Below are 26,241 nucleotides of genomic sequence, written 5' to 3'. Positions count from 1 at the left end.
TGAGACTTATGACTGCCCGGGCTTGCTGCCTTGAGAGTTTCTAGCTTTCTACAGTTTCCCACAGAGAGAGGGAAGTGATGTGGAGCCTGGGACACTCAGAGTTGAGGAGAGGGGGCTGAGAGTCTGGGCAGACCAAGGCAGACAGAGTTCATAGGACAGAGTACCAGAGAGGAGAGAGGTGCACAGAGGGAGAACTCCAGAGATCTGCAGAGGGTTCCTCTCAAGTGTTCAGCAGTACCGATCAACGCAGGGTGGAAAAGTCAGTAAGCCAAAGGCCAAAGTCTTCAATGAACAATAGGGAAAACCCACAAAGCTCTTAGAGAAGTAAGAATTGCCTGATGGCACGATCTTTAAAAGAGCTAGAAATTTTAAGGAATGGAGAAGAATCTACTATTTGGAAGTGGCAGTAGAGACAAAGAAGATATATACCCTCCCACATGGGAAATAAGACATAACATGTAAACCTATTATTTTAGCACTTTTTGATTTTTTAAATATAATGCTGATGAGCACTAGACATAAGTTTTGAATGGAAAATATATTTCATTGCTTTTTTAGTTGAAATGAAGATTCCCAGTCTGTGGCTTGTCTTTTTATTTTTTCTTAGCATCTTTTGAAACGCAAAAATTTTCAATATTTTTGAAATCCAATTATCAATTTTTTTAAGGATCTTGTTTTTGACATCATATCTATGAACTCTTTGCCTAATCCAAGGTCATGAAGATTTTCTCTTCTGTTTGCATTTAGGTGATGATCCATTCTAACCTCTGAAATAAATCTTAATTCTGTCTAACTCTTCTATCTCCAGGATTACCACCTTAACTAGAAAACTCCTGCAAGAATCTCCTAGCTGGGCTCCTTGTTTCCACTCTTGCTCTTCTCCAATCAATTTTCCACATAGGAGCAAGAGTGATTTCTCCTAAACTTAAATTAGATAATGTCATTTCCCTGCAAAACACACTTTAATGGCTTACCACGGTACTTGGAATAAAAATGTAACCTTTTTATAACAGCCAACAGCCTCTTCTTACCTTTCCAGCCTCATCTCATATTCTTCCCTTCCTTGCTCACTATATTTCAGCTCTCAGGCCTTCTTTTTGTTCTTTGCAAATACCAAACTTTCTTCTTCCAGCCTCGGGTGGGGCCTTTCCCTTGTGGTTTCTCTGCCTGAAATACTCATCCTTTAGCTTTTGAATGGCTAGCTCCTTTTCAAGCTTAAAATTTCAGTTCAAATATTTATTCCTAAGTAAAGGGCTTTCCTCCCCTCCCTTATATTATCTTGCTTATTTCCTTAAAGAATTTCCAAAATTTATAACTTGTTTATTCATTTGTTTCTTCTCTGCCTTCTCAACTAGAATGCGAGCTCCAGGAATTTAGCAACTTAGACTGTCTCGTTCACTACTCCGTTCCAGTGCTCCCCTGAGTATGTAGCACATGGTAGGTGTTCAATAAATACTTGTTGAACACATGAATGGAATCACCCTATCAGATGATTTCTCTTTTCTGTTAGGAATTCTCAATTCTGCGTTGGAGCAGTTACCCTTTTATAAATGCTATGAATAACAAGAGTAAAGAGAATTAAAACAAACAACTTTGAGTTTCTCATCTAACTTGTGTAATTTTTCAAGGAATATTTTATTCACAGTATCTTCACTATTTTTGTAATTCAAAAGGTCAAAATTAAAATTGTACGCTCACTTAAGAAAGACGGTCTTTCATCTGGATTTTGCGCCCATCCACTTTCTATTAGAGAGATCATAAGTGCTCGATGAGGTATATCAAATGGCAAACTTTCTTCATTAGTGTCAGGTCGATGTCCTTGTGACACACTATACATAATCTGCAAAGGATTGGTGACTTCTGTCAAAACAAATATATTTCATTTATTAGAAATATTTTATGTTTCAATATATTAAATACATTCTAAAACCAACCAAATGAAAATGAAGGAATCATAAAATCTTAAAAATAATTCATTACCCGCTGTACTCCCTGTGGGAGTTTATATCCTCATCTCATTAATTTTGGGCTTGGCCACGTGATTTGATTTGGCCAATACAATGTGAGTAGAGCAAAGCAAAGTGGAGCTCAGCAGAGCTGAGCAGAACTTGATAGAGCCAAGAAGGGCCACAGCAACTAATATCTAACGTGAATGAGAAATAAATGTTTATTTTGTAAGCTACTGAAATTTTGAGGTTGTTTGTTACACAGCAAGCTGACTTACACAAACCTCAAAATAAAGAAATAATGTTATCAGAAAATTTAAAAATTATTCTTCAGGGCCGGCCCGGTGGCGCAAGCGGTTGGGTGCGCGCGCTCCGCTGCGGCGGCCCGGGGTTCACTGGTTCGGATCCCGGGCGCGCACTGACACACTGCTTTGGCAAGCCATGCTGTGGCGGCGTCCCATATAAAGTGGAGGAAGATGGGCACAGATGTTAGCCCAGGGCCGTCTTCCTCGGCAAAAAAAGAGGAGGATTGGCGGATGTTAGCACAGGGCTGATCTCCTCACAAAAAAAAAAAAAAAAAAAAAAAAAAAAAATTATTCTTCAGTGTTTTCTGGTTGTTTTGGAAGAAGCACTAACTAAATTTTCATATAAAGAGTTTCATGGTTGGAATGAATCTTAGAAACAGCGTTCAAAATTCTGATTTTTCAGATGAAAAAAATGAGGACTTGAGGTTTAGCAGCTTGATCATAGAGCTAACTACTCTCAGAACAAGAATGAGAATCTACATTTTTATGATCCTTAATCTAGTACACTTTCCAGTATATGGTGGATTCACAATTGATAAACTGTTATGTTTTTATAGTGTGTTTTCCACAAAATGAATGGTAGGCAGATTTAAAATAAAATGAGCTTTAGATAGTTGTGAGTGCGGCCTACAAACCTGATGTTATCTAGAATACGGAAATCAAAGTACACTTACCTTCAAAAGGCTGTTTTCTGGATAAGACTTCCCATGTGATAACTGCATAGCTGTTTAAGATAAAAATATACATATTACATTATAATCTCCCTTGCATAATAATCTAAAATAGCACTGTTTATTTTTTTATTTTTTTAAAATAATTTTATTTATTTATTTATTTTTCCCCCAAAGCCCCAGTAGACAGTTGTATGTCATAGTTGCACATCCTTCTAGTCACTGTATGTGGGACGTGGCCTCAGCATGGCCGGAGAAGCGGTGTGTCGGTGCGCGCCCAGGATCCGAACCCGGGCCGCCAGCAGCGGAGTGCGCACACTTAACTGCTAAGCCACGGGGCCGGCCCCTAAAATAGCACTAAGTTTAAAAGCTGACTGTGGAGATACCATTTTTGAAAGTGTTAACATAGTGGAATGCTGTATAAAGAATCACCATCTACAACCAAAATGATGAATGTTCATATACAGTTTTGTTTTGAAAGGGAATTAATCCTAAATTGAAAAATTAGAAATTACTGTAGGGGCTGGCCCGGTGGCCCAAGCAGTTAAGTGCGTGTGCTCTGCTGCGGCATCCCGGGGTTTGCCAGCTCGGATCCTGGACGTGCACCAACGCACCACTTGTCAAGCCATGCTGTGGTGGCATCCCATATAAAGTGGAGGAAGATGGGCACAGATGTTAGCCCAGGGCCAGTCTTCCTCAGCAAAAAAAAATAAATAAATAAAAATAAAAGAGGAGGATTGGCAGATGTTAGCTCAGGTCTGATCTTCCTTAAAAAAAAAAAAAAGAAATTACTGCAATAAAAACTTGAAGTTAGGGCTGTCCCCATGGCCTAGTGGTTAAGTTCAGCACGCTCTGCTTTGGCGGCCTGGGTTTGCGGGTTCGGATCCTGGGCGCGGACCTACACCACTCATCAGCCATGCTGTGGCAACGACCCACATATAAAACAGAGGAAGAATGGCACAGGTATTCACTCAGGGCTAACCTTCCTCAGCAAACAAACAAACAAACAAACAAACAAAATAAAGGGGCTGGCCCATTGCGTAGCGGTTAAGTGCGCGCACTCTGCTGCTGGCGGCCCAGGTTCGGATCCCAGCTGCGTACCGAGGCAGCGCTTGGCAGGCCACGCTGTGGCGGCATCCCATATAAAGTGGAGAAAGATGGGCACGGATGTTAGCCCAGGGCCAGTCCTCCTCAGCAAAAAGAGGAGGATTGGCATGAATGTTAGCTCAGAGCTTATCTTCCTCACACATACACACAAAAAAACAAAATAAAACGAAGTTATAGGCAAGGATAACTCGTTGTGGATAATTTAATCATTCTTGAACACCTAGATAAGCTATGCCCTTAATTAGATGATTTTATTTTTCACACAAAATAAAGAGCAATAAAAAAGAATGTCTTATGTAGCCCTATACTATTGAATTTTTTCTAGTCTAAGTACTGTCTCCTTTGGTAGTGTTAAGTGTTAACCACACTGTTTCCCTCCCCCTATCCAAGTCAAATATGGTAAAAACTGGAGCATTATATTATAAACCGACAGGACAATAACTTTAAAATTTTTCCAAGGATATAAAAGTGGCTTAAAAGGAAGGAATCTTTAATTTGAAAAGTAGTCACGCTGGTCTCTAATTTATTTTCACCACACTTATGAGAGAATAAAAATCACACTTCAAAATTGGGGCTGGCAGTGTGGCATAGTGGTTAGGTTCAGCACACTCTGTCTTGGCTGGGTTCTCGGGTTCAGATCCCAGGCGAGGACCAACATCACTCATCAGCCACGCTGTGGCGGCATCCTACATACAAAATAGAGGAAGACTGGCATAGATGTTAGCTCAGGGCTAATCTTCCTCAAGCAAAAAAAGAGGAGGACTGGTGACAGATGTTAGCTCAGGGTGAATCCTCCTCAGCAATAAATAAATAAATAAATAAATAATCACACTTTAAAATGTAGCTTCAGGGGCCGGCCCGGTGGCGCAAGCGATTAAGTGCGCGCGCTCCGCTGCGGCGGCCCGGGGTTCGCTGGTTCGGATCCCGGGCGCGCACCGACGCACTGCTTGGTAAGCCATGCTGTGGCGGCGTCCCATATAAAGTGGAGGAAGATAGGCACAGATGTTAGCCCAGGGCCGTCTTCCTCAGCAAAAAAAGAGGAGAATTGGCGGATGTTAGCTCAGGGCTGATCTCCTCACAAAAAAAAAAAAAAAAAAAAAAAAATGTAGCTTCAAAATTCTGATTGATTAAACTTGTTTTTTCAGACAAGTTAACTCCGAGCAAAAGTAACATACTATACCTATATATATCATGCTTGACACTGGCCCTTGATTTTTGTCCAGGTTCATAGTTTTCAGGTGGCATATAGATAATTGTCCCTCCTTCTGGTGCAGATTTACTACTTCGTGATTGTGAAAGGGACATCATGCGCCATTTTGATAAACCAAAATCTGCAATCTATAAGTGAAAAGAATAAATAATTGAATTAAAAAATATTCTCTTTAAAAAAATCCAAGAATTGACTATCTTTGTTTATACTCATTGTATTTAGATTTAAGACCAGGAGAAATATCGTCTATATTAATACTTTATTTCTATATATTTCACCAGTTTCTTAATAAATTGGATTCCATAATATTGAGTGCAATAACTCTAGAAGCAATACATACTGATTTCAAGTTTAGCACATGATACAAATTTTAAAAGGGAGACTAAGTTTTGAAAAACTAAAGAGGAGTATTTTTTACCTCATAATCTGAATGAGTGTATACACTGAACACTACTTTTGATGATGAGCAGCTTTATAGCATGTGCTTTTCAAATTCACCTACACCTCACAGAACTGCTAAACTACTCATATCTCTTATGCTTATCACTGAGTATTGTTTACAACTCAGGTTTATATGTTGTTATTTATAATGCGCTAAAAATAATATCCTTAAGTTTTAAAATAAGCAAAAGCCCAATACAGCTTAGCTCATTATCATATGATTTATGTCTACCACTAAAAGAAACATATCTCTTGGCAACAGTATAGTTAGCAATATAAATCATATTTATGTCCATGACAATGAGGGCCTAAAGAATTATCAGGGACAAACATTCTGTACTTTTGATATGTCCTTTATAGTTTTACTTCACTTGTGAATCTTGTGCAGATGTTATACAATTTGAGAGTTATTCCAACTCTCAAATATTTAAAAAGTTCCTTATTTTTTTAAAAAATAGAAGATAAAATGTACGAATGAAAACAACGTTTAGTGGACAAAAGAATATGGGAAAACTAATTTAAAGACATTTAATTTAAATTACTTAGACCTTTACACAGCAGAATTTCTAAGTCAACAGAGTGGAATGAGCTCCATCCAGTACATCATGTGTGTTTTAATTATTTAACTCATATCTTTACTAGTTTTAACAGAAGAAATTTGTTTAGTGTGTAGATGAATTTGCGATAAAAAACATTATGGGTCCCACTCCAAAAAGGGAGGGGATGGACCATATTATAATAAAAAGGTAAGTCTAAGAAAAACAAAATTAGAAAACACCAAGAGAACATGGTGCCAATACATGAAGAGCTAAGCTGGACTGATTTTAAAATGCAACATAGCATGTGATTAAGAACACGGGTTCTGGAGGCTAGATTATTTAGATTTATATTCCAATTCTACCACTTAATTAGCTGTGTGACCTTGAGCAAGTGTTTCAATTTCTCTGTGCCTCAGACTGACCATCTGTAAACTGGGGATAATAATAGTATCTATATCATAGGGTTGTATTGAGAAAATTAAATGAGTTATTCTAAGCAAGGTACTCAGAACAATATCTGGTACATAATAAGTGATCTATACGTGTTACTATTATTAATGTTTTGTACACAGGAACCAATCCCTAAAGGTTGCTCTTATTCATACAATACCAACGAGCACAGTGTGGAGTTCCAGGCCGTGAATCACTTTCGGGTGGTATTAAGACTCTAGGGATCACATATCCCACTTACTCCTACCTGGCATTGCAAGCTCTATTCCTCCTACCCACCATCTAAAAGCAAAAACAGTACTCTGGTTGCACATTTGCCAGGATAATAAGCATTACTATAATAAGTAAAGTTTATTTTTGTGCCACAGTGAAAAATGCTAAAAAAATAAATTGGGGATGTGGTCTCCTCTTACGCCTGAACGATAATTTGCTGTTGGAGAAAATGTATTCCTAAATTTGCTTCCTTATGTGCTCCTTTTACTTCACCTAAGATCTTCACCTTTGCATTTTCAAACCTGGCCTAGAAACCTTAATCAGAACCTCCTCTATCTGCCAACTGAGTTTGGCTTCCACATGGAACCATACTTCTCCCCTTCCTCTCTTACAAACAGTACCATATATGAAAGACATGATTCATTACATCTGGATCTTTCTCAGAAGAAAAAAGTGAAGCATGTGATGGGAGGAATAAGAGTTCCATGATTTCTTGAGTATCTTGAGAAATTTATCACTTAACAATGAAGACAAGAGAGTAGGAACCTTTGCATTCTACGGAAGACCTTAACATGCATTTTAAAGCTAAAGGTTTTCTTTTTAATTAAAAAGATGGTAAAAAAATTAGAAGAAATTAAAATACACTACTCATAAAAATCATCCATAATCACCCTACTGGAATAGCTAGTTTCATTTACATATATTACTCATATCTGTAAAACCATACAGCTATCATCAGCAAAAAGCTATGAAGAACAACCTCTAAATATTCTGGTTTTCACACAAGACTGACAGAATAGCAGAGAAAGTAAAGAAGGTACATATAAATATTTCCTTTTCCAAGAAGACTATCATTGCTTCATTTGTATCTTAGACGCACTAAGGGACACCTGATTGACAGATAACCAAACTAAATGTATTCTTTTTAAAGGAGAAAAGTCTCAATTGATCTTAATTGGTAGTAAATATTTTTCATTTAGATACTATGTTTCTGGTTAGCATTCCAGCAAGAAAAATTACTTCAAAAAACTGTAGCAAGGTGTGAATTTCCATTTAATTTCATTAAGTTTTTATTTATTTATTTTTTTTGTGAGGAAGATCAGCCCTGAGCTAACATCTGATACCAATCCTCCTCTTTTTTCTGAGGAAGATTGGCCCTGGGCTAACATCCATGCCCATCTTCCTCTACTTTATATGGGATACCACCACCACATGGTTCGACAAGCAGTGCGTCGGTGCGCGCCCAGGACCCGAACTGGCAAACCCTGGGCCGCCAGAGCGGAGCGCAAGCACTTAACCGCTTGCACCACCAGGCCGGCCTCACCATTATTAAGTATTTTTAAAGATGGTTTGCGCTTCATTTAAAGGTCCCTCCAAGAAGATAGGTAGATCAAGTTAATTCTTACTTTTTCATGAGTCACTGATGAACTTTCACTTTTAAGGAACATTTATAAAGTAAAAAGGGGAGACACAGAGGATGCATATAAAAGAGTGTTGCTAATTTATAGGAATAGTATCTGTATGTGCTAAAATTAATAAAAATTACAAAAAATACACAAAGCCGAACTATTTTAAATTCTATTTATATCAAAGAAAGACCAAGGGTACCCTATTGACCAATGAAAAAGAGAAAGTAGGGACCATCACCTATTAGTTTGGTTCTGTTTTCTCTATCAAGAATAATTTCTGGACTGAGATAAAGAAAATAAAGGGGGTTGAAAGGTTTATAAAGTATAAGTCTCAGGTTATTTTATATATATTCAGGTTATTGAGAATCCTTGCAAATACCTCCATGGTGCTGTTAGTGTTCTTTGTAGAATGGAATGCAGAGGTACTATAGGATATGAGAAACGTAAATGTCATTCTGATTTTTAAAAAGAAAAAAAAATGTTGATTTTGCAAATCTACATACTGGTAGGAGACTATCCTTAATCCCTGGGTAAAAAAATTTAGAAAATTTTATAGAAGGGATACTTTATGAGTAATTAATGAAAAAGCCAGCAAGAATTCACGAAAAACAAATTATATTAGACCAGTGGTCAATTTCAGACCTCATGTGATACATCCCAAGTGCCTGGCACAATGCCTAGCACACCACAGTTGCTCCACAAATACTTACTGAATAAAGGAATGACTGACTTCATTTCTTTTTTTTTGACAGTATTGCTATTGCCAAAGAGTAAATATAAAAACAGTTTGTATACTATAAAACATTTTGATGTACTTTAATAATAACATACTTGACTATAAAGACAGCAAGCCTATCTGGTATATATAAAAGATCTGGAATTTATTCAACAAACATTTACTGAATGCTTCTATATGGCATGTACTGACCATGTGGCAGTTAACAAAACAGACTAAATTTCTGCCTTCATGGAGCTTACATGCTACTGAGGGAGACGGTCAATAAACATCTTAATAAAACAATGTTATGTCTGATGGTGAAAAATACTATGAAGAAGCATAAATCAAGGTATGAGGATAGAGAGGAACTGGCTGGGTGGTCAGGGAAAGCCACTTTGATAATGAGGCTGAAGAAGGGGAGGGAAGTGAGCCATGAGGCTATCTGGGAAAGCAGTCAAGCAAGGACTCTCATAATCTTCTTATGGACAAAATGGAAGGAATACTCTTTTAGAAGTATTCAAAGCGCACTAACTGATTATTCTCCAATAGTGCTGCTTAACAAAAGGATTGACATTGACCTGGAGGGAGGTTCTTAGCACCATGTGGCAGCTATGATCTGAGCTCTCTACTGGTTAACATTTAACCATGACTTGAAAATACAAAAAACCAGCTAATTAAATTCTAGGATGACACAAAGCTGGGAGAGAAAGTTACAACTCCTGGACTACAAAAACAACATTCAAAAAGGTCTTAAGAGGCTGAAGTGATCATTCAAATCTAACAAGATAAAATTTGCTGATGTCCAGAAAGTATTCTGTAAAGCACATGATAAGGGGATGTGGCTTAAGAAACAATACATGAAAAAAAGAACCTCTCAGGGCTTTTTGTTGACGCTAGCCCAATTTGAATGCTGTGATATGGCTGCCCTCCAAAAGCCGATGAATTATTAAGAAACTATAAGGTACAGTATTTAGGACCATTCAATTCTACATTCAACAGACCACATCAAGAATATTTTGTTCAGTTCTGAGGATCAAAATTTAAGAGAGATTTAAATGCAGATGCATCTAGATAGCACCTGGGGTTAAAACCCATGTAATAAGGAAATTGGTTGAAGGAACTAAGGATGTTCAGCAGGGGAAAGAATGAAACATAAGCGTATGTAAGGGGCAAGGGGATTATAGTTATCTTCAAATATCTGAGGGGCTGTCATGTGGAAGTAAAATTGGACTTAACTCAGTTTATCACAAAGAGTAGAACTAGGAACAACGGGCAGAAGCAACAGGAAAGGGGTTTTGACTGATCACATAAGAAAATGTCACAGTCATTTAAGCATGGATGTTAAGACTCCCCTGTCATAGGATAACTGCCTTAGGAGACGAGGGATAGTTGTAGTGAGGATTGAGGAGACTAGCTGACCACTAGGGTACTTCTACTTGTATAGTTCTATAATTGATGTTATAGATTAGTATCTTTTTTTTTTTTTTTTTTAGCAATACTGAGGCAGCAGCAGCAACACTGAGGCAGCAGCTTGCTTCCCCCTTTATCGAGAGGAAGAACCTTCAAAAAAGGTTTTTCATTTTACTTCTCTTTCATTTTTTTGGCATTAATTTTCCTATTGTTCCAACTTCTCTATTACTTATTTATTTGAACATTTTTCACATTTATAATAATTTTTAACTATGTATATTATTGTGGTAAGTGTAGCAAAATAATATACAAAAATAAAGTGAGTTACATTTAGTATTAATTACTAAGCAACTACTTTTTATTTACTGTCATCAGTTAGATATAGGGTAACTGTGAAATCACTACTATAGCTGATGCCTCTACGTACCTAAATCTTATACTTTATATGAAAATTAATTCAAAATAATAAAATTAATTCAAAAACATAAAACTATAAAACTTAGAAGATAACATAGAAGAAAGTCTTCAATACGTAGGGCTTGGTCAAGAGTGCTTAGACATGACAGCAAAAGCACAATCATAAAAGAAACAAAATCAGTTACGTTTCATGAAAATTAAAACTTTCATTCTGTGAAAAACCCTGTTAAAAGGATGAAAAGAACAAACTAAGGACTGGGAGAAAATATTTGCAAACTACATGTCTGAAAAAGGACTCATATCTATAAAATACACAGAACTCTCAAAATCCAACAGTAAAAAACCCAAAGAATCCAATTAGAAAATGGGCTTTAGACATGAAGAGCCATCACTGAAAAGGATATATAGATGGCAAATAAGCACATGAGGCGTTCAACATCATTAGTCATTAGGAAAACGCAAATTAAGACCATGATGAGATATTATTATACACTTACTAGAAGAGCTAAAATAAAAAACTGTGATAATAGCAAATGTTGGTGAGGATATGGAAAAGCTGGGTCTATCACACATTGCTGGTGGAATATAAAACAGTACAGCCACTCTGGAAAATAGCTGGGTAGTTTCCTAAAAAACTAAACATACCCTTATCACATAACCCAGCAGTTACACTTTTGGGCATTTATCCCAGAGCAGTGAAAACTTACATTTATTCAAGAAGCTGCACAGGTTTGTTCATACAAGCTTTATCGTAATTGCCAAAGACTAGAAATAACCAAAATGTCCCTTAATATGGGTGAATGGTTAAACAACTGGGGTACACCTATACTATGGAATACTATTCAGCAAAAAAAAAAAAAAAAAAGAACCAATTGGGGCCTGCCAGTGGCGTAGTGGTTAAGTGTGCGCACTCCACTTCGGTGGCCTGGGGTTCCCAGGTTTGGATCCCGGGTGCGGACCCACGCACCACTGATCAAGCTATGCTGTGGCGGCATCCCATATACAAAATAGAGAAAGATGGACACAGATGTTAGCTCAGAGCTAATCTTCCTCAGCAAAAAGAGGAGGATTGGCAATGGAAGTTAGCTCAGAGCCAGTCTTCCTCACACACACACAAAAAAGGAACCAATTATTAATGCAGGCAAGAACTTGGAGGGATCTCAAGGGCACTATGCCAACTGAACAAAGCCAACCCCAAAATATCACATACTGTATGATTCTATTTATATAGCATTGTCAAAATGACAAAATTATAGAGACGGAAAACAGGTTAGTGGTTTTCAGGGGTCAGGGATGGTGGAAGGGAAGAGATGGGTGTGACTATAAAGCAGCAGCATGAGTGGTATCTTTGTGGTGAAAGAGTAGTGCTGTATTTTGATTGTTGTGGTGGTTACATAAATTTACACGTGATAAAGTGACACAGAGCTACATACATGCATTGTACCAATGTCAAATTCTTGGCCTTGAAATTGTACTATAATTATGTGTGATGTAACCACTGGCGGAAACTAGGTGAAGGGTACATGAGACCTCTTTGTATTATCTTTGCAACTTCCTGTGAATCCTGTATTTCGTACTGTAATTCTATCTATCTCTGTAGTCTAGGAATAACTAAGCCACTGTAGCAGGAAGAAGGGACACTGAAGATAAGAATCAGGGGCTACAGAAAAGGGAGAGATATTAAATTGGCTAGGTGGAAGAAATAATTAAAGTCTTTTTAAAGCTTTTAATCACAAGGAAGCAAATAAACTTTGTTTCTAAAGTAATTACCTTAACATGAAATTCATTATCCAATAAGATATTTTGAGTCTTCAAGTCATGATGAAGTAGAGGAGGATTCATATTGTGCAGGTAATTTACACCCAGTGCAATTTCATGCAGGATGCGAAATCTCAATGGCCAAGCAATATTAGGATATTCAGTTTTCTTTATATATACGGAAAGAAACAAACCTGAAATTAGTGGCCAAATTTCATTACATTTCCACTTAGAAAATTAAATATTCCAAGAAGAAATACAGTATAAAGTCAAAACATATGCTCATTTTTATCACCTAGTATCAATTTGACATTAACATCCTTCTATCTTACTTTCTTCACTTTTTAGAGAAAATAATTATAACTTGATAGTACTGATATTTCCTTTTAGTTTATATTGGTAATATAACTACATGGTCTTGGGTCTTCTTTCTTCAGTTGACAGAGTTTTCAATTATTTTTCATCTGTATAATACCCAGAACATATGGCCATACTCACATCTATCTCCCCATTCTATGGCTTATATCCAGTAACTTGCGCATACACACACAAAATTTGTTTCTAGTACATACCAAACCATTCATTCAAAATTTATATTTTAATTTTCCTATTAATATAAAACCACACTTTATTATTAGAATAATTGCATCAATTAAAATTATGACCGTATTATATTTATTGACTAAGCATTAATATCTTATACTTTTAACCATATACTTAATTTATTTGCATTTCAGCTTGAAAAATGAGCCTTTGGGGGCTTTGTTTTTGTGAAGGAAACAAAAATCAACTTCATTTCTCAAGTATATATAATATAGACACATTTAAAACATAATGTTTTAGGGGCTGGCCCAGTGGCGCAAGCGCTTAAGTGCACGCGCTCTGCTACAGCAGCCCAGGGTTCGCCGGTTCGGATCCTAGGCGTGCACAGACACACAGCTTGGCAAGCCATGCTGTGGCGGCATCCCATATAAAGTGGAGGAAGATGGGCACGATGTTAGCCCAGGGCCAGTCTTCCTTAGCAAAAAAAAAAAAAAAAAGGATTGGCAGATGTTAGCATAGGGCTGATCTTCCTCACACACACACAAAAAAAACCCACATAATGTTTTATATTTCTTAGTACTTACAAGTGAGAGGCATCTGAACTTTTGTAAAATAAATGTTTTCTGAACATAAAAGTTAATGCAGCTTCCCAGGAGAATGAATTTACTCAGAATAATTAGATAATTTGGGAAGATTCAACAATGAATCATCAAGGCACCGTGCCACTGGATACATTTTTCTATATGATATGAAAAAGTATGCTTCTAATGAAAGCTCAGAACTGTTCTTGAGAATTTTTTCTGCAAATGGGTCAGCTTATAGTCCAGTGATCAATCTGGCAAAGGAGTGGCTCAAAATACTTTGTGTTTATATTGTATTTTGATTTTTTTCAACAATCTTTTGTGAGGTTGGAAGAGGGTGCTTCAAGATAAATCCCACCCTAATAATGCAGTACAGGAAACCCAAAGAAACAGACAACACTAATGTGGAACATCAATTCCTCTGGTATATACAGACCCCTGTCCACTTGAGTAACTGAAACTTTTAATCTATAAAAAGGTAACTTTTTCTAAAAATTATGTAGTTCAAAGGAGTAATAATGAGGCCTCTCTGCAGGAACATTATATGGAGGAGGCTTCTGATTACGGAGACAAAGGTAAAGAAGTGCTCACTCTATATTTCATAATTCCTTCCAGGAGTTAGCACTCCCCTTGAAGGAGGCTCTAGAATTTCTAGTGGGCTCCAAATTTAGGTGCCAGCGTACCTATTGGGGTGCTGGAGTATGGGAAGAAAACATTAGAATTTCTACTTATATTCATTAAAAAAAAAATTATGCTTAATTAATATTTGTATCTTGATTGCTGTGCTGGTTACACAAATCTTACACATTCACACTAGTTACTTTACTCCATCCTTGTTTCAGATGGTCACAACATAAATAAAATGTGATGTATCCTGAAACAAAGAGGAAGTCACTCCATGAGTGGCTGACAGTAGCACCCACTGTCCCTTGTTCACTTACAGAACACTGTGATGTAGCAGAATTTAGGAGCATCCAGTAGATGTATTTTACAAATTATATTACTCAGTTTTATCTAAACCAACCCTCACTAAATAAACTGAGTGGTTTAAAAAGATTTCTCAGGACCAGCCCAGTGGCGTAGCTGTTAAGTTCGTGCATTCCACTTCAGCGGCCTGGGGTTTGCCAGTTCGGATCCCGGGTATGGACCTACTCACCGCTCATCAAGCCGTGCTGAGGCGGCATCCCACACAGAAGTGCTATAACTCTACAACTATGATACACAACTACGTACCGCAGCCATGGGGAGAAAAAAGAACAAGAGGAAGATTGGCAACAGACGTCAGCTCAGGGCCAATCCTCCTCCCCCCCCAAAAAAAGACTTCTCAAGAGAAACTGCAGGTTGGAGATAACATTAATGACATAAACCCAAGCAAACGATAGATGAATAAACATATTCTGAGAATGAGGATCCCCAAATTTGTTTACTGAGGGGATTCATAGTCAAAGCCAGAGTAACTGGTACCTTGAGAAAAAAGCCAAAAGGCTCATGCCATTTTCTACTATTGGAAAGGCTAATCTATTTGGTACTCAGATTTATTTGGCATATTAACTCAGAACTTGATGAACCGGCATTATTAATGCTTAATTTGAATCCTAATTTGTTTTTAGCATAAAATAAAACCTGGCCTAACAGTGCATTGTATAGTATGCAGAGTTTATCTTTTCTCTCTCCTATGCCTACCTGAGCAAAAATACATGTGGATATTGGGCTTGAGTGTAAAACTCAGGAACAGTAACCTAAGTAAAATAATCTAGGTCCTTGAGAGTACAGGGCCTGACTCCACAGTATTTTTAACAACACAAAAGAAGCCATAAACGATGAAACTTTACCACTGAAATTGTTCTTCATTATTTTTATTTTGATTCATCTATATAGCCTTAAATAATCTGATCATATGTAAAACCATAGCATTATACAGCTTGAAAACAGAATTACAGCCACTGAAAGTGTACAATACTTACCCTATGTAGGAGTTCATTTAATGATCCATTTGGCATATACTCAGTAACTATTCCCAAAAACTCAGGCTCATTGCAAATTCCCAAAATTGGAAGAATGTAACTAAATCTGGCTTTGTGTAAAATTTCAGCTTCTCTTAAGACATCATTTCTTTCACTAAAGAAAGAAAATCATAATTATTTCAAAGCAATGAAAAATACACAATTAGCATGTCCATAATACTAATTAAGCCTGGATTTTTTTCATTAATTAGCTTTGGACTTCATGTAAATTGTGCAACTTCTCTGTCCTTTAGTTTCATCATATTTAAAGTAGGAATAATATGTACCCTATATACTCCACAGGTCTGTTTAGAGACCAAAATAACTTCTATAATCCACTGATAGAAAAAAGTGCTACACACAGGTTATTATTATTGTACTGTTCTAGAAAAAAGCAAGAACACAATGTTTGAGTGAGTTTATAAAGTCCATCTATATTAGAATGATTGGTGCATGAACTAGTTAAACTATTAACTTTACGTTGTACCAAAATGATTGGCTTTGGGGCCGGCCTGTGGCGTAGCGGTTAAGTGCCCGTGCTCCGCTGCTGGCAGCCCGGGTTTGGATCCCCAGCACGCATCGATGCACCGCTTGTCAGGCCATGCTGTGGCGGCGTCCCATATAATGCAGAGGAAGATGGGCACGGATGTTAGCCCAGGGCCAGTCTTCCTCAGCAAAAAGAGGAGGACTGGCATGGATGTTAGCTCAGGGCTGATCTTCTTCACAAAAAAACAAAAATAAAAAAACAATCTGTGTCCTCAAGTTCCCCAGAAATCTTTTAAGAAAAATAAATACTCTTTGTGGTTTTAATTTGCATTTCCCTGATGATTAGTTATGCTGAACACCTTTTCATATATCTGTTCGCCATTTGTATGTCTTCTTTGGATATGTTAGTTATCTTGAGTTTGGTAATCATTTCATGACAAATATGTACATCAAATCATCATATTGTCCACTTTAAATATATACAATTATATCTGCCAATTATTCCTCAATAAAGTTAAAAAAATAAGGAAAGCAAATAAAAGACAGAAAAATAAATACTTAAAAAATAAGGCAGAATGTGATAAATAGCACCAAAAAAAAAGTAAATAAATAAACAGAGAACCATGGGGAGCTCAGAGAAAAGAGAGTGAACTTTGGGCTAGAGGAGTCACCACTCTTTAGATAGATGAGATTTCAACTATCCTTTAAGGATGGATAGAATCTCAACCATTGGAAAAAGGGCATCCGAGATGGAAGTGGCCTCCAAGAGGGGAGGGACCTTGCCTTTCTTTTTCATCTGTGTAACCCTAGGACCTGGAACAGCACCTACCACCCAGTAGATGTCTAACAGGTATGTATCAAATGTATTCAAGGAAGTTAAAATGAAGGCTATGTTTAAAAAATATTTTTTAAAAATTCATTGTTAAATATGAATCAGGATATGTAACTGAGTATGTGAAAGAAGTGAAGGTGACTAGGGTAGGCTAGGGCTACAACACAGAGCCTTAAAGCCGGGTGAGGGTGTTTATACTTTACTTGGTAGTCTGAGTTGTGACTGCAGGTTTTTAAGCAGAGGAATGACATGAGCAGAACAAACTTTTAAGAGGATTAACTTGGTAGCAGGATGTAGGACCAGCAGAAAGAGTTAAGAGTTTGAAAGTCAGGTGTTAGAAGATTATAACACCAGTTAAGATGTGAAGAATGAGAGCCTGAAACTGTAAAGGTCACAGTGGAAATGGAAAGAAATACACTAGCTGAATAGACTACCCAGGCCATGGTGACTGACTAAGAGGGACCAAAAAAATGGAAGGGAATTGAAGGTGTCATCAGTTTTTACCCTGGATGAATGGTTGTTGGTAGCAGCAATAACAGAAAGAGAAACGTCTCCAGGTGAAGCCTATTAGGTGAGTGATGATGATTAGTTGCTCTTAAACCACCAAGCTCTGGATGAATGGCTGTTGAAATAAGAAAAGCAACAGACATTCCAGACCAGACTATGAGGCCTGCTTTAAACACAAAGAGCAAAATAAAGCAAAAAATCTTAGTCAATTTTGTTTTGAATAGGTAATATACTTATATGTATCAAAATTCAAGAGTTACAAGATGGCATAAAGTGAAAGATTTTTGTCCTTCTCCCTGTTCTTCAGCCTCTTAATGCTCCCAACTGTGAGGCAACAAATTGTATCAGTTTGTGAGACTTGTTTTAATTAAACTTATATTCTGTAAGTTGAAACAATTCTGTACTTGCATCAAGAGACACAGGTCAACAGACAAGTTATTGTGTAGCATCCTCGCAGGGAGACAGGATCCACCTGAAGATTCCTGGCTCCTCTGAGAAAGAACTACAGAAAGGGCATGCTGGGCAAGTCTCAGTGATACCTAATACTACACTCTTTCCTCCTCACATTACGAGCATGAGGCATTCTTCCTTCTCTTGTGATCCTATTATGTGTCAGCCACTTTATATGTACTATCATTCTAAAAGATCAGCCCTCTAAAGTTGGTTTCATTATCCCCACTTTATACATAAGGGCACTTGGGCTCAGATAAACTAATAATTTTCCAATGGTCATGCCAAAAATAAGTTGTAGGGTTGGAGTCAGATTTGAACTGCAATAGTGGGACTCAAAAACCTGTCTTGTTTCCATTCCACTGCTTAATCAGAGAAGAAAGAAAGTTCTTGAAGTCAAATTTTGGGAAGATTGAATGAGTGGGAAAACACTCATTTTTTTGAGTGTTTGAGCCAACATAAAAATGTTTTTGTATTTTTAAAAATAAAAATGTAAAATATACCGTCTGTAGACATATCACCAAAATTACCCAACTCAAAATTTCAGTCAAAAAACAGTTACATCATCTACAGGGTGTTTGAACAACTGATCAGACTCATCTACTCATAAGGAGTTGGGAGATTGCTGGAAGGTCTACTCATCGAGCAGAAGTCAGCCATCACTAAAATAACATGTAACAGCACAGAAACTTTTTTTTTTTTCAGGTGATCCCAAAGAACAATGCAAACATTATCTGCACCAGAGCCCAAGACGCACATGTATTTATCATTTCCACTTTATAAGTCAGGAAATAGACACCCTGTGAGTCAACTGCATAGCTCAGCCCTATGCTCAGACTACATAAATACTGCTAATGGTAACATCTAGGTAACAAGAAGGAGAAAAGGACATGATGCAGTAATGCCAGTGTTCCACTGGTTTTTATGGATTCTTTGACAACAGAATTACCTCCCTCACCCAATTTAGCAAAGAATTTTAGATTATGAAAATTGTTAATGAGTATAGTAAGGGAACTCCATTCCTTGGCTCCCAAATGGCACAAAACCTAGATAAATTAAAATCTTGAGACGCAGCATCCAAAATGGGAGGATCAATTTGCTTTAGAATACCTAATAGGTCCTACAATGCTAGATTTCCATATATTTGCGTATAAGTATAAAATATATCCACCCTCTCTAACCAACCACCACTCTTCAAAGTTGATTATGTAGTCATAGACACACACACATGCTTGCCCAGCACTTGCTCCCCAGAATTCAAGGTCCAGGGTAAACAGACACTATACCCTGTATACAGGTCACGAGATCTGGATTATGGTCTAAAAAATGTGGGACCAATCTCTACAAGTGTCTCAAGTCTACTGTGAGATCTAGCCCATCCAAGCTTGACAGCAAGAGACAGCAAAGAAAAGCCACAGGCAGATTAAAGTTCAGTTAACACTGTCAGGGTTGAAGCTGAGGAATCTACCTGATATTGGATACCAACAGCCTCCGGCCAATCAGGCATCTAGCGAGATGTATTTTCACACTACACTTAAGGGGAGGAGAGGAGAATGTTGCAGTCAAGGAGGTTAACTCACTAATAAATGAATGCAGGGTCTAGTTAAATCCCTATCGGTAGGAAAACACACAAGACTAGTGACTAGTCCCACTGACTAACACGTACAGTCACGGTATATGGTCGAAATGTTTTTCTGGAAATAGAAACTAATACTAGCCTTCCCTTCAAACCCGTACAGTGCACTAAAATGGTTCCAGGATGTGAGAGACAATCAAAATTTTTGGTCATTTAACAGTCTTCCGATTCAGTTTATTGTTAGCAAAAACAAAACACATTTCCTCTTGGGACAGACTTGCCTATGAGAGTGCAAGCCGAAACTAACCTGCTATGTTGAATTTGGTATCTAAACTTAGATAACTACCCGTGATAAACCACAAACCAAACAAAAACAACAACAAAAAGCCCAAACCAAAACATCCCAGACTCGAGGAGCACTGTTCAATAAAAATACAATGTGACCCACATGTACAATTTTAAATTTTACAGTGGCAACATAAAAAAAAGAAACACGTGAATTTTAACAATATCTTATATTTAGCCCAATATATCAAAAATATCATCTCAGTATGCTAACAACATAAAAGTTTAAATGAGATACTATAAATTCTTTTTTTTTTTTTAGTACTAAGTGCTCGAAATTCGGTGTGTATTTTACACTAATAGCACATTTCGGTTCCGAGGGCCACATTTCAAGGGCTCAAGAGCCACTTGTGGCTAACAGCTACCTACCGGGCGGCGCAGCCCTAGAGCCCGATTTCAAAGCGGAAAAAAAAGGAAAAAACCAAAGCAGGCAAAACCCGCACTCACTATATGAACACACATCAACGTCAACCGAGAGGACGTTTCGAGTTGGGCCGTGACTGCCGATTTTTGGTGTACGGAGAGAGAGGGCGCAGCAGAGTGCGAGGGAAAGAGCACAGAGGAGAAGAGAGACGAGCGGAAGAGTGCGACTGCCGCATCTCCCGAGAAGCCGGCTCTGCCCACCAGGCCAGCCCCAAGCCTCGAAGGACTGCCTGGAGGTGGAGGGCTGGCGCCGACCCAAGTGGTCCCGCTTGGGGTCTAGAGCCGGCCCGCCCGGGGCCGGCGTGGCGGGAGGGCAGGCAGCCGAGCTCGGCGCGGCCGCGCGCCGCGGGAGCGCCCTACCTGGCGAGCAGCGGGGTGTGGATGTGCAGGTGCTTCACCGCCACCTGAACGCGCCAGTCCGCGTGGCGGGCCGCCGACACGGTGCCCGACGCGCCGCGGCTCAGGTAGCGCAGGTCGGCGAGCTTGTGGTAGGGGACGGTGGGCAGGGCGCTGCAGATGGCGTCCCCGTCCATGGTCTGGCGCTCAGCCGCCGCCGCCGTCCGCAGCTCCCGCGGTCCTCGGCCGGCGCGGCCCGCCCTGCCGCCGACGCCAGGTCACGAGGCCGCCCGGCCCCGCGGCCGCGGTTTCCGGCGCCAGAGCGGCTCCCCAGCTCGGAGACGGGGTCGGCTCTGCGGCGGCGCGCGCGGGAGGAGCCTCCTCTCCGGACGGCCTCCCCGGCCGTTCGGCCTGGCCGCCCGACTCCGCCCTCCCGCTCCTCAGGCGGCGTCCGCGGCGGCCACTGCGCGGGAGGGCCCGCCGGCCGCCGGAGCTCCGCCCTCCCGCTCCTCAGGCGGCGTCCGCGGCGGTCACTGCGCGGGAGGGCCGCTGCGGCGGCGGGCTCGGGCCGGGTGTCAGGGGCGGGCGGGGCCGGAAGCGCTCCTCCGGTCTCCTCTCCCCAACTCCCCGGGTGTGGCGAAGCGTCCCTCTGGGGAAGGCTCCCGCAGCAGCCTACTTTGGTCAGCGGGCCCTCACGCGGGCGCTGGGCCGCGCGTCTTGGGGGAGTCGGGAAACCCGGGAGAGGGGGGCGGGGGCGCCAGGGGAGGGCGCCGGAGTCCCGATGCGCGCGTGCGCGGCGAGCGCCTGGAGGGAGCGTCGGACTTCCAGGGCTTTCCGCTTCCTGAGCCCCGCGAGGCACGAAGGGTGTACGTTCATTCACATGTCTCCCTGGACCCAGCCTTCTTTCGCCCTCAGTTAGTTCAAGAGGGAAGGGCGATGATAGCGCTTTCGGAGTTCAACCCGGGCAGCAGGTTCAGGGGTCTAGCTCCTGTTACGTGCTCCTCTACTAGGGACTGGCTTGTCTCTCTCGTCTTCTATCTTATGTTCGTAATTACATACGGAGATTGAAAAATAACCTCTAGAGAATCCAGCCGTCTGACTCCAAATAAGACTGCAAAAATTTCTTATAGGTCCGGGAGAAATGCAATCAGTGTTTAATGCCAACCAAAAAAAAAGACTGCAAACATAGTTCCATCTTTTTAGTTTAAGCAAACACGTTTCTACTTAGATGACTATTTTGTAGGATGTGACTGCAAATATTATATACAATACCAAGTCCATGCTGGGCATTTAATGAGTTCTGAGGCAACAGTAATAAGGAATGCCTGAGGCGAGTGGAGGTTTTCCGCCTACAGAGAACGAATGCTTCCTGTATTTTTGTATTGCCTGAAATGACAGTAGCAGTGTTACTTTTCACAATATGCAGTGGGAAGTTGTAATGAAATAGTGTATTTAAAAAATTTTGATCGTTTAAAATAAAAGGCTTAGCTTTAAAGATATGACTGGATACTTTGTATCCGATTTCCAATTCACTCATTCAACCACTCAGTTAACAAACTAAGAGTTGCAGAAAAAGAGAACAAAAAGTAAACAGGGAGGGAATGACCCAAATAATAATTCAAGAAATTTTGCCAGGATGGAAGGACAGGGGTCTCCATATTGAAAGGGGCCAACAGGTACCTACAGTGAATGAAAAAAGACCTGTATTAAAGCACATCATTAAAAAGGTCAGACACTAAGAATAAAAGATTCTAAAAGTTTTCAGAGGGAAGAAACAAGAATAAAGGGATGAGAATTAGAGTGGCATTGGATTTCTCAACAATAACACTTTTATGCTAAAACACTGAAGTGAAATTTCTTCAAAGTTTTGAAGGACAATAACTTCCAACCTAGAATGCTGTAGTCGCTCAAACTACCCAAGTATAAGAGCAGAATAAAAACATTTTGATATATACAAGGATGCAAACATTTACTTTCCATCCATCCACTTTTTATTTATTTTTTTTTTTTTGAGGAAGGTCAGCCCTGAGCTAACATCAGTGCTAATCCTCTTTTTGCTGAGGAAGACCTGCCGTGAGCTAACATCTATTGCCAATCCTCCTCCTTTTTTTCCCTTTTTCTCCCCAAAGCCCTAGTACATAGTTGTATGTCATAGTTGCACATCCTTCTAGTTGCTATATGTGGGATGCCGCCTCAGCATGGCCAGAGAAGCGGTGAGTCTGTGTGCGCCTGGGATCCGAACCCGGGTGGCCAGTAGCGGAGCACTCGCACTTAACCGCCAAGCCACGGGTCGCCCCCCCCCCCGTTTTTTTTTTTTTTAAAGAAAGCTACTAGAGGCTGTGCTCCAACAAAATATGGGAGTAAGTTAAGAAACAGAGAGGGCCGGCCCCATGGCTTAGCGGTTAAGTGCGCACGCTCTGCTACTGGTGACCGGGGTTGGGATCCCGGGCATGCACCGCCGCACCGCTTCTCCGGCCATGCTGAGGCCGCGTTCCACATACAGCAACTAGAAGGATGTGCAACTATGACATACAACTATCTACTGGGGCTTTGGGGGAAAAAAAGGAGAAGGATTGGCAATAGATGTTAGCGCAGAGCTGGTCTTCCTCAGCAAAAAGAGGAGGATTAGCATGGATGTTAGCTCAGGGCTGATCTTCCTCTCACACACACACACACAAAAGAGAGAGACATGAGATCCAGAAAACAGGACCAGAAGAATGGAAAGGGAAACCCCAGAATGAAAGATATGTAGCAGAATTGGAGAGCAACTTATTTTCACTGGAGCAGGAAGATGACAGACTCCAAGAAGAAAAACTCTAAAATAATTGAATTTATAGATTAATTTTGAATATTTGGGAAATTATATTGATAGGTGTTGGATATATCTAATGAAATACGTGGAGAGAGAACTTAAAATCTAAGAAAGTGAAAAAAAGGCAATTATTAATTCCATGAAAAATAAAAATTATACAAGAATGGAAGCAGCATTTCTCCAAACTGTTCCATGGTGGTGAAACTTTAAGACTTTTCAGAGCTTTTGAAATACTGGTATATTGTAAATCTCTAAGAAGGAGAGAGCATGCATCATAGAGCTCTATAAAATTTATTTATATTTTTAATTGCATTACTTTTAAATGTACTTTTAAAAAAATAAATAATATATTCACGTTTCAAAATTTAAAAGTGTAGAAGACAGACAATACAATAGAAAATTGGGCAGAAGACCTAGACACCTCACAAAGGGTGATATCTAAATAGCAAATGAAGATGAAAATATATTCAACATCATTAGTCATCAGAGAAGTACAAGTTAAAACCACAATGCAAGATCACTACACAAATACAAGAATAAAATTAAAAAGACAGATACCAAGTGTGAGTGAGGATTTGTAACAATTGGAACTCTTGTACAGTGCTGATGGGAGTGTCAATTGGTACAATCAATTTTGTAAACCGTATGGCAGTTACTATTAAAATTGCAGTTATGCAGATCTTATCACTCTCTCCTAGGTATGTGGACACGTATATGCATATACTAGAATGTTCGTAGCTGTGGTATTTATAATAGCTTCCAACTGGAAATTACCTAAATACCCATAAACAGTAGAATGGGTTAATAAATTGTGGCACATTTATACAATGGAATACTAAACAGCAGTGAGATTGAACAGTGTATGACAATATTGATGAATCACACAAATATAATGTTGGATTAAAAAAGCCAGACACAGAAGAGTACATATTGTATGACTACATTTCTATTAAGTACAAAAGTTAACAAAACTAACCTATACTTTTAGAAATCACAATAGTGGCCACTCTTGTAGGGTGGAGGTAGTGACTAAAAGGGACATGATGGGACGCCTGGGATGATAGTAATGTTCTGTTTCTTGATCTAGGACCTAAACTCTACGTGCCAGTTACACGGGTGCGTTCAGTTTATGAACATTCTTTAAGGTTACACTTAATGTGTACTTTTCTCTGTACATGTATATGCTATACTTCAATAAAAAGTTATTAGTATATATGAAACAAATATATGTGTATATATATATATATATAATGTCTCTCTTTCATGTAATTAGTACCACACTATATACCTGTTCACCTTGCTTGTTTTTCATTGAACAATATATCATAAATATCCTTCCTTATGAAAACAAACAAGAAATAAAAAGCTTCTTCATCTTTTTTTTTTGCTGAGGAAGATTCACCCTGAGCTAACATCTGCTGCCAATCATCCTCTTTTTTTTTTTGCTTGAGGAAGATTAGCCTGGAGCTAATGTCTGTGCCAGTCTCCCTCTATTTTGTATGTGGGATGCCACCACAGCATGGCTGACTAGTAGTGTACGTCTGTGCCCAGGATCTGAACCTGCGAACTCAGGCTGCCGAAGAGGAGCACACGGAACTTTAACTACTAGGCAACAGGGCTGGCACCTCTTTTTTTTTTTTGGTAATTATATTTTCTTCTATTTATAATTTTTATTGTAGTAACATAGGTTTATAACCTTATATAAATTTTGAGTGTACATCATTATATTTCAAATTCTGTGTAGATTACATCATGTTCACCACCCAAAGACTAATTACAATCCATCACCACACACATATGCCTAGTCACCCCTTTCACACTCCTGCCTCCCCTCTTCCCCTCTGGTAACCACCAATCCACTCTCTGTCTCTTTGTGTTTGTTGTTGTTTTTATCTACTATATATGAATGAGATCATACAGTATTTGACCTAATCCCTCTGACTTATTTTGCTTAGCATAATACCCTCAAGGTCCATCCATGTTGTCACAAATGGCTGGAGTTCCTCATTTCTTATGGCTGAATAGTATTCCATTGTGTATATATACCACATCTTCTTTATCCATTCGTCCCTTGATGGGCACTAGGTTGCTTCCAAGTCTTGGCTATTGTGAATAACGCTGCAATGAACATACGGGTGCATATATCTTTATGCATTCGTGATTTTATGTTCTTTGGGTAAATACCCAGCAGTGGAATAGCTGGATTATATGGTAGTTCTATCCTTAATTTTTTGCGGAACCTTCATACTGTTTTCCGTAGTGGCTGCACCAGTTTGCACTCCCACAAGCAGTGTATGAGAGTTCCCTTCTGTCCAACACTTGTTGTTTCCTGTGTTGTTAGTTATAGCCATTCTGACGGGAGTTAGGTCATATCTCATTGTAGTTTTGATTTGCATTTCCCTGATAGTTAATGATGTTGAACATCTATTCATGTGCCTGTTGGCCATTTGTATATCTTCTTTGGAGAAATGTCTGTTCAGATCTTTTGCCCATTTTTTAATTGGGTTGTTAGTTTTGTTGTTGTTAAGATGTATGAGTTCTTTATATATTTAGATATTAACCCCTTATCAGTTATATGGTTTGCAACATCTTCTCCCAATTGTTAGGTTGTCTTTTTGTTTTGTTGATGGTTTCCTTTGCTGTGCAGAAGCTTTTTAGTTTGATGTAGTCCCATTTGTTTATTTTTTCTACTGTTTCCTTTGCCTGGTCAGACGTGGTAGTTAAAAATATGCTGCTAAGACTGATGTTGAAGA

At 39.2% G+C, this 26,241-nt stretch overlaps 1 protein-coding gene across 4 annotated transcripts in view; it reads right to left on the bottom strand.

The window, feature by feature from the left end:
* The window catches only part of RIPK2 (receptor interacting serine/threonine kinase 2), a 34,383-nt gene extending 13,434 nt beyond the window's left edge, over window positions 1-20,949 (bottom strand). For 2 of the 4 annotated variants that reach the window (XM_058564549.1, XM_058564550.1), the window contains exons 1-6: window positions 20,701-20,949; window positions 15,683-15,836; window positions 12,607-12,762; window positions 5,210-5,367; window positions 2,926-2,975; window positions 1,699-1,860 (exon numbers count right to left, since the gene is read on the bottom strand). In XM_058564549.1, the coding sequence (XP_058420532.1) occupies window positions 1,699-1,860; window positions 2,926-2,975; window positions 5,210-5,367; window positions 12,607-12,762; window positions 15,683-15,836; window positions 20,701-20,873 (853 nt within the window). In that variant the 5' untranslated portion in view covers window positions 20,874-20,949. Of the gene's footprint in view, window positions 1-1,698; window positions 1,861-2,925; window positions 2,976-5,209; window positions 5,368-12,606; window positions 12,763-15,682; window positions 15,837-17,543; window positions 17,662-20,700 lie in introns of all 4 variants that reach the window. The other 2 variants (XM_058564552.1, XM_058564551.1) reach the window with 2 other exon arrangements.
* Window positions 20,950-26,241: the final 5,292 nt, after the last annotated feature.

This window comes from Diceros bicornis, chromosome 21 (assembly GCF_020826845.1).
Source record: "Diceros bicornis minor isolate mBicDic1 chromosome 21, mDicBic1.mat.cur, whole genome shotgun sequence".
NCBI lineage: Eukaryota > Metazoa > Chordata > Mammalia > Perissodactyla > Rhinocerotidae > Diceros > Diceros bicornis.
Note: the sequence above shows the minus strand (reverse complement) of the source record. Positions and strands in the feature narration are given on the sequence as shown.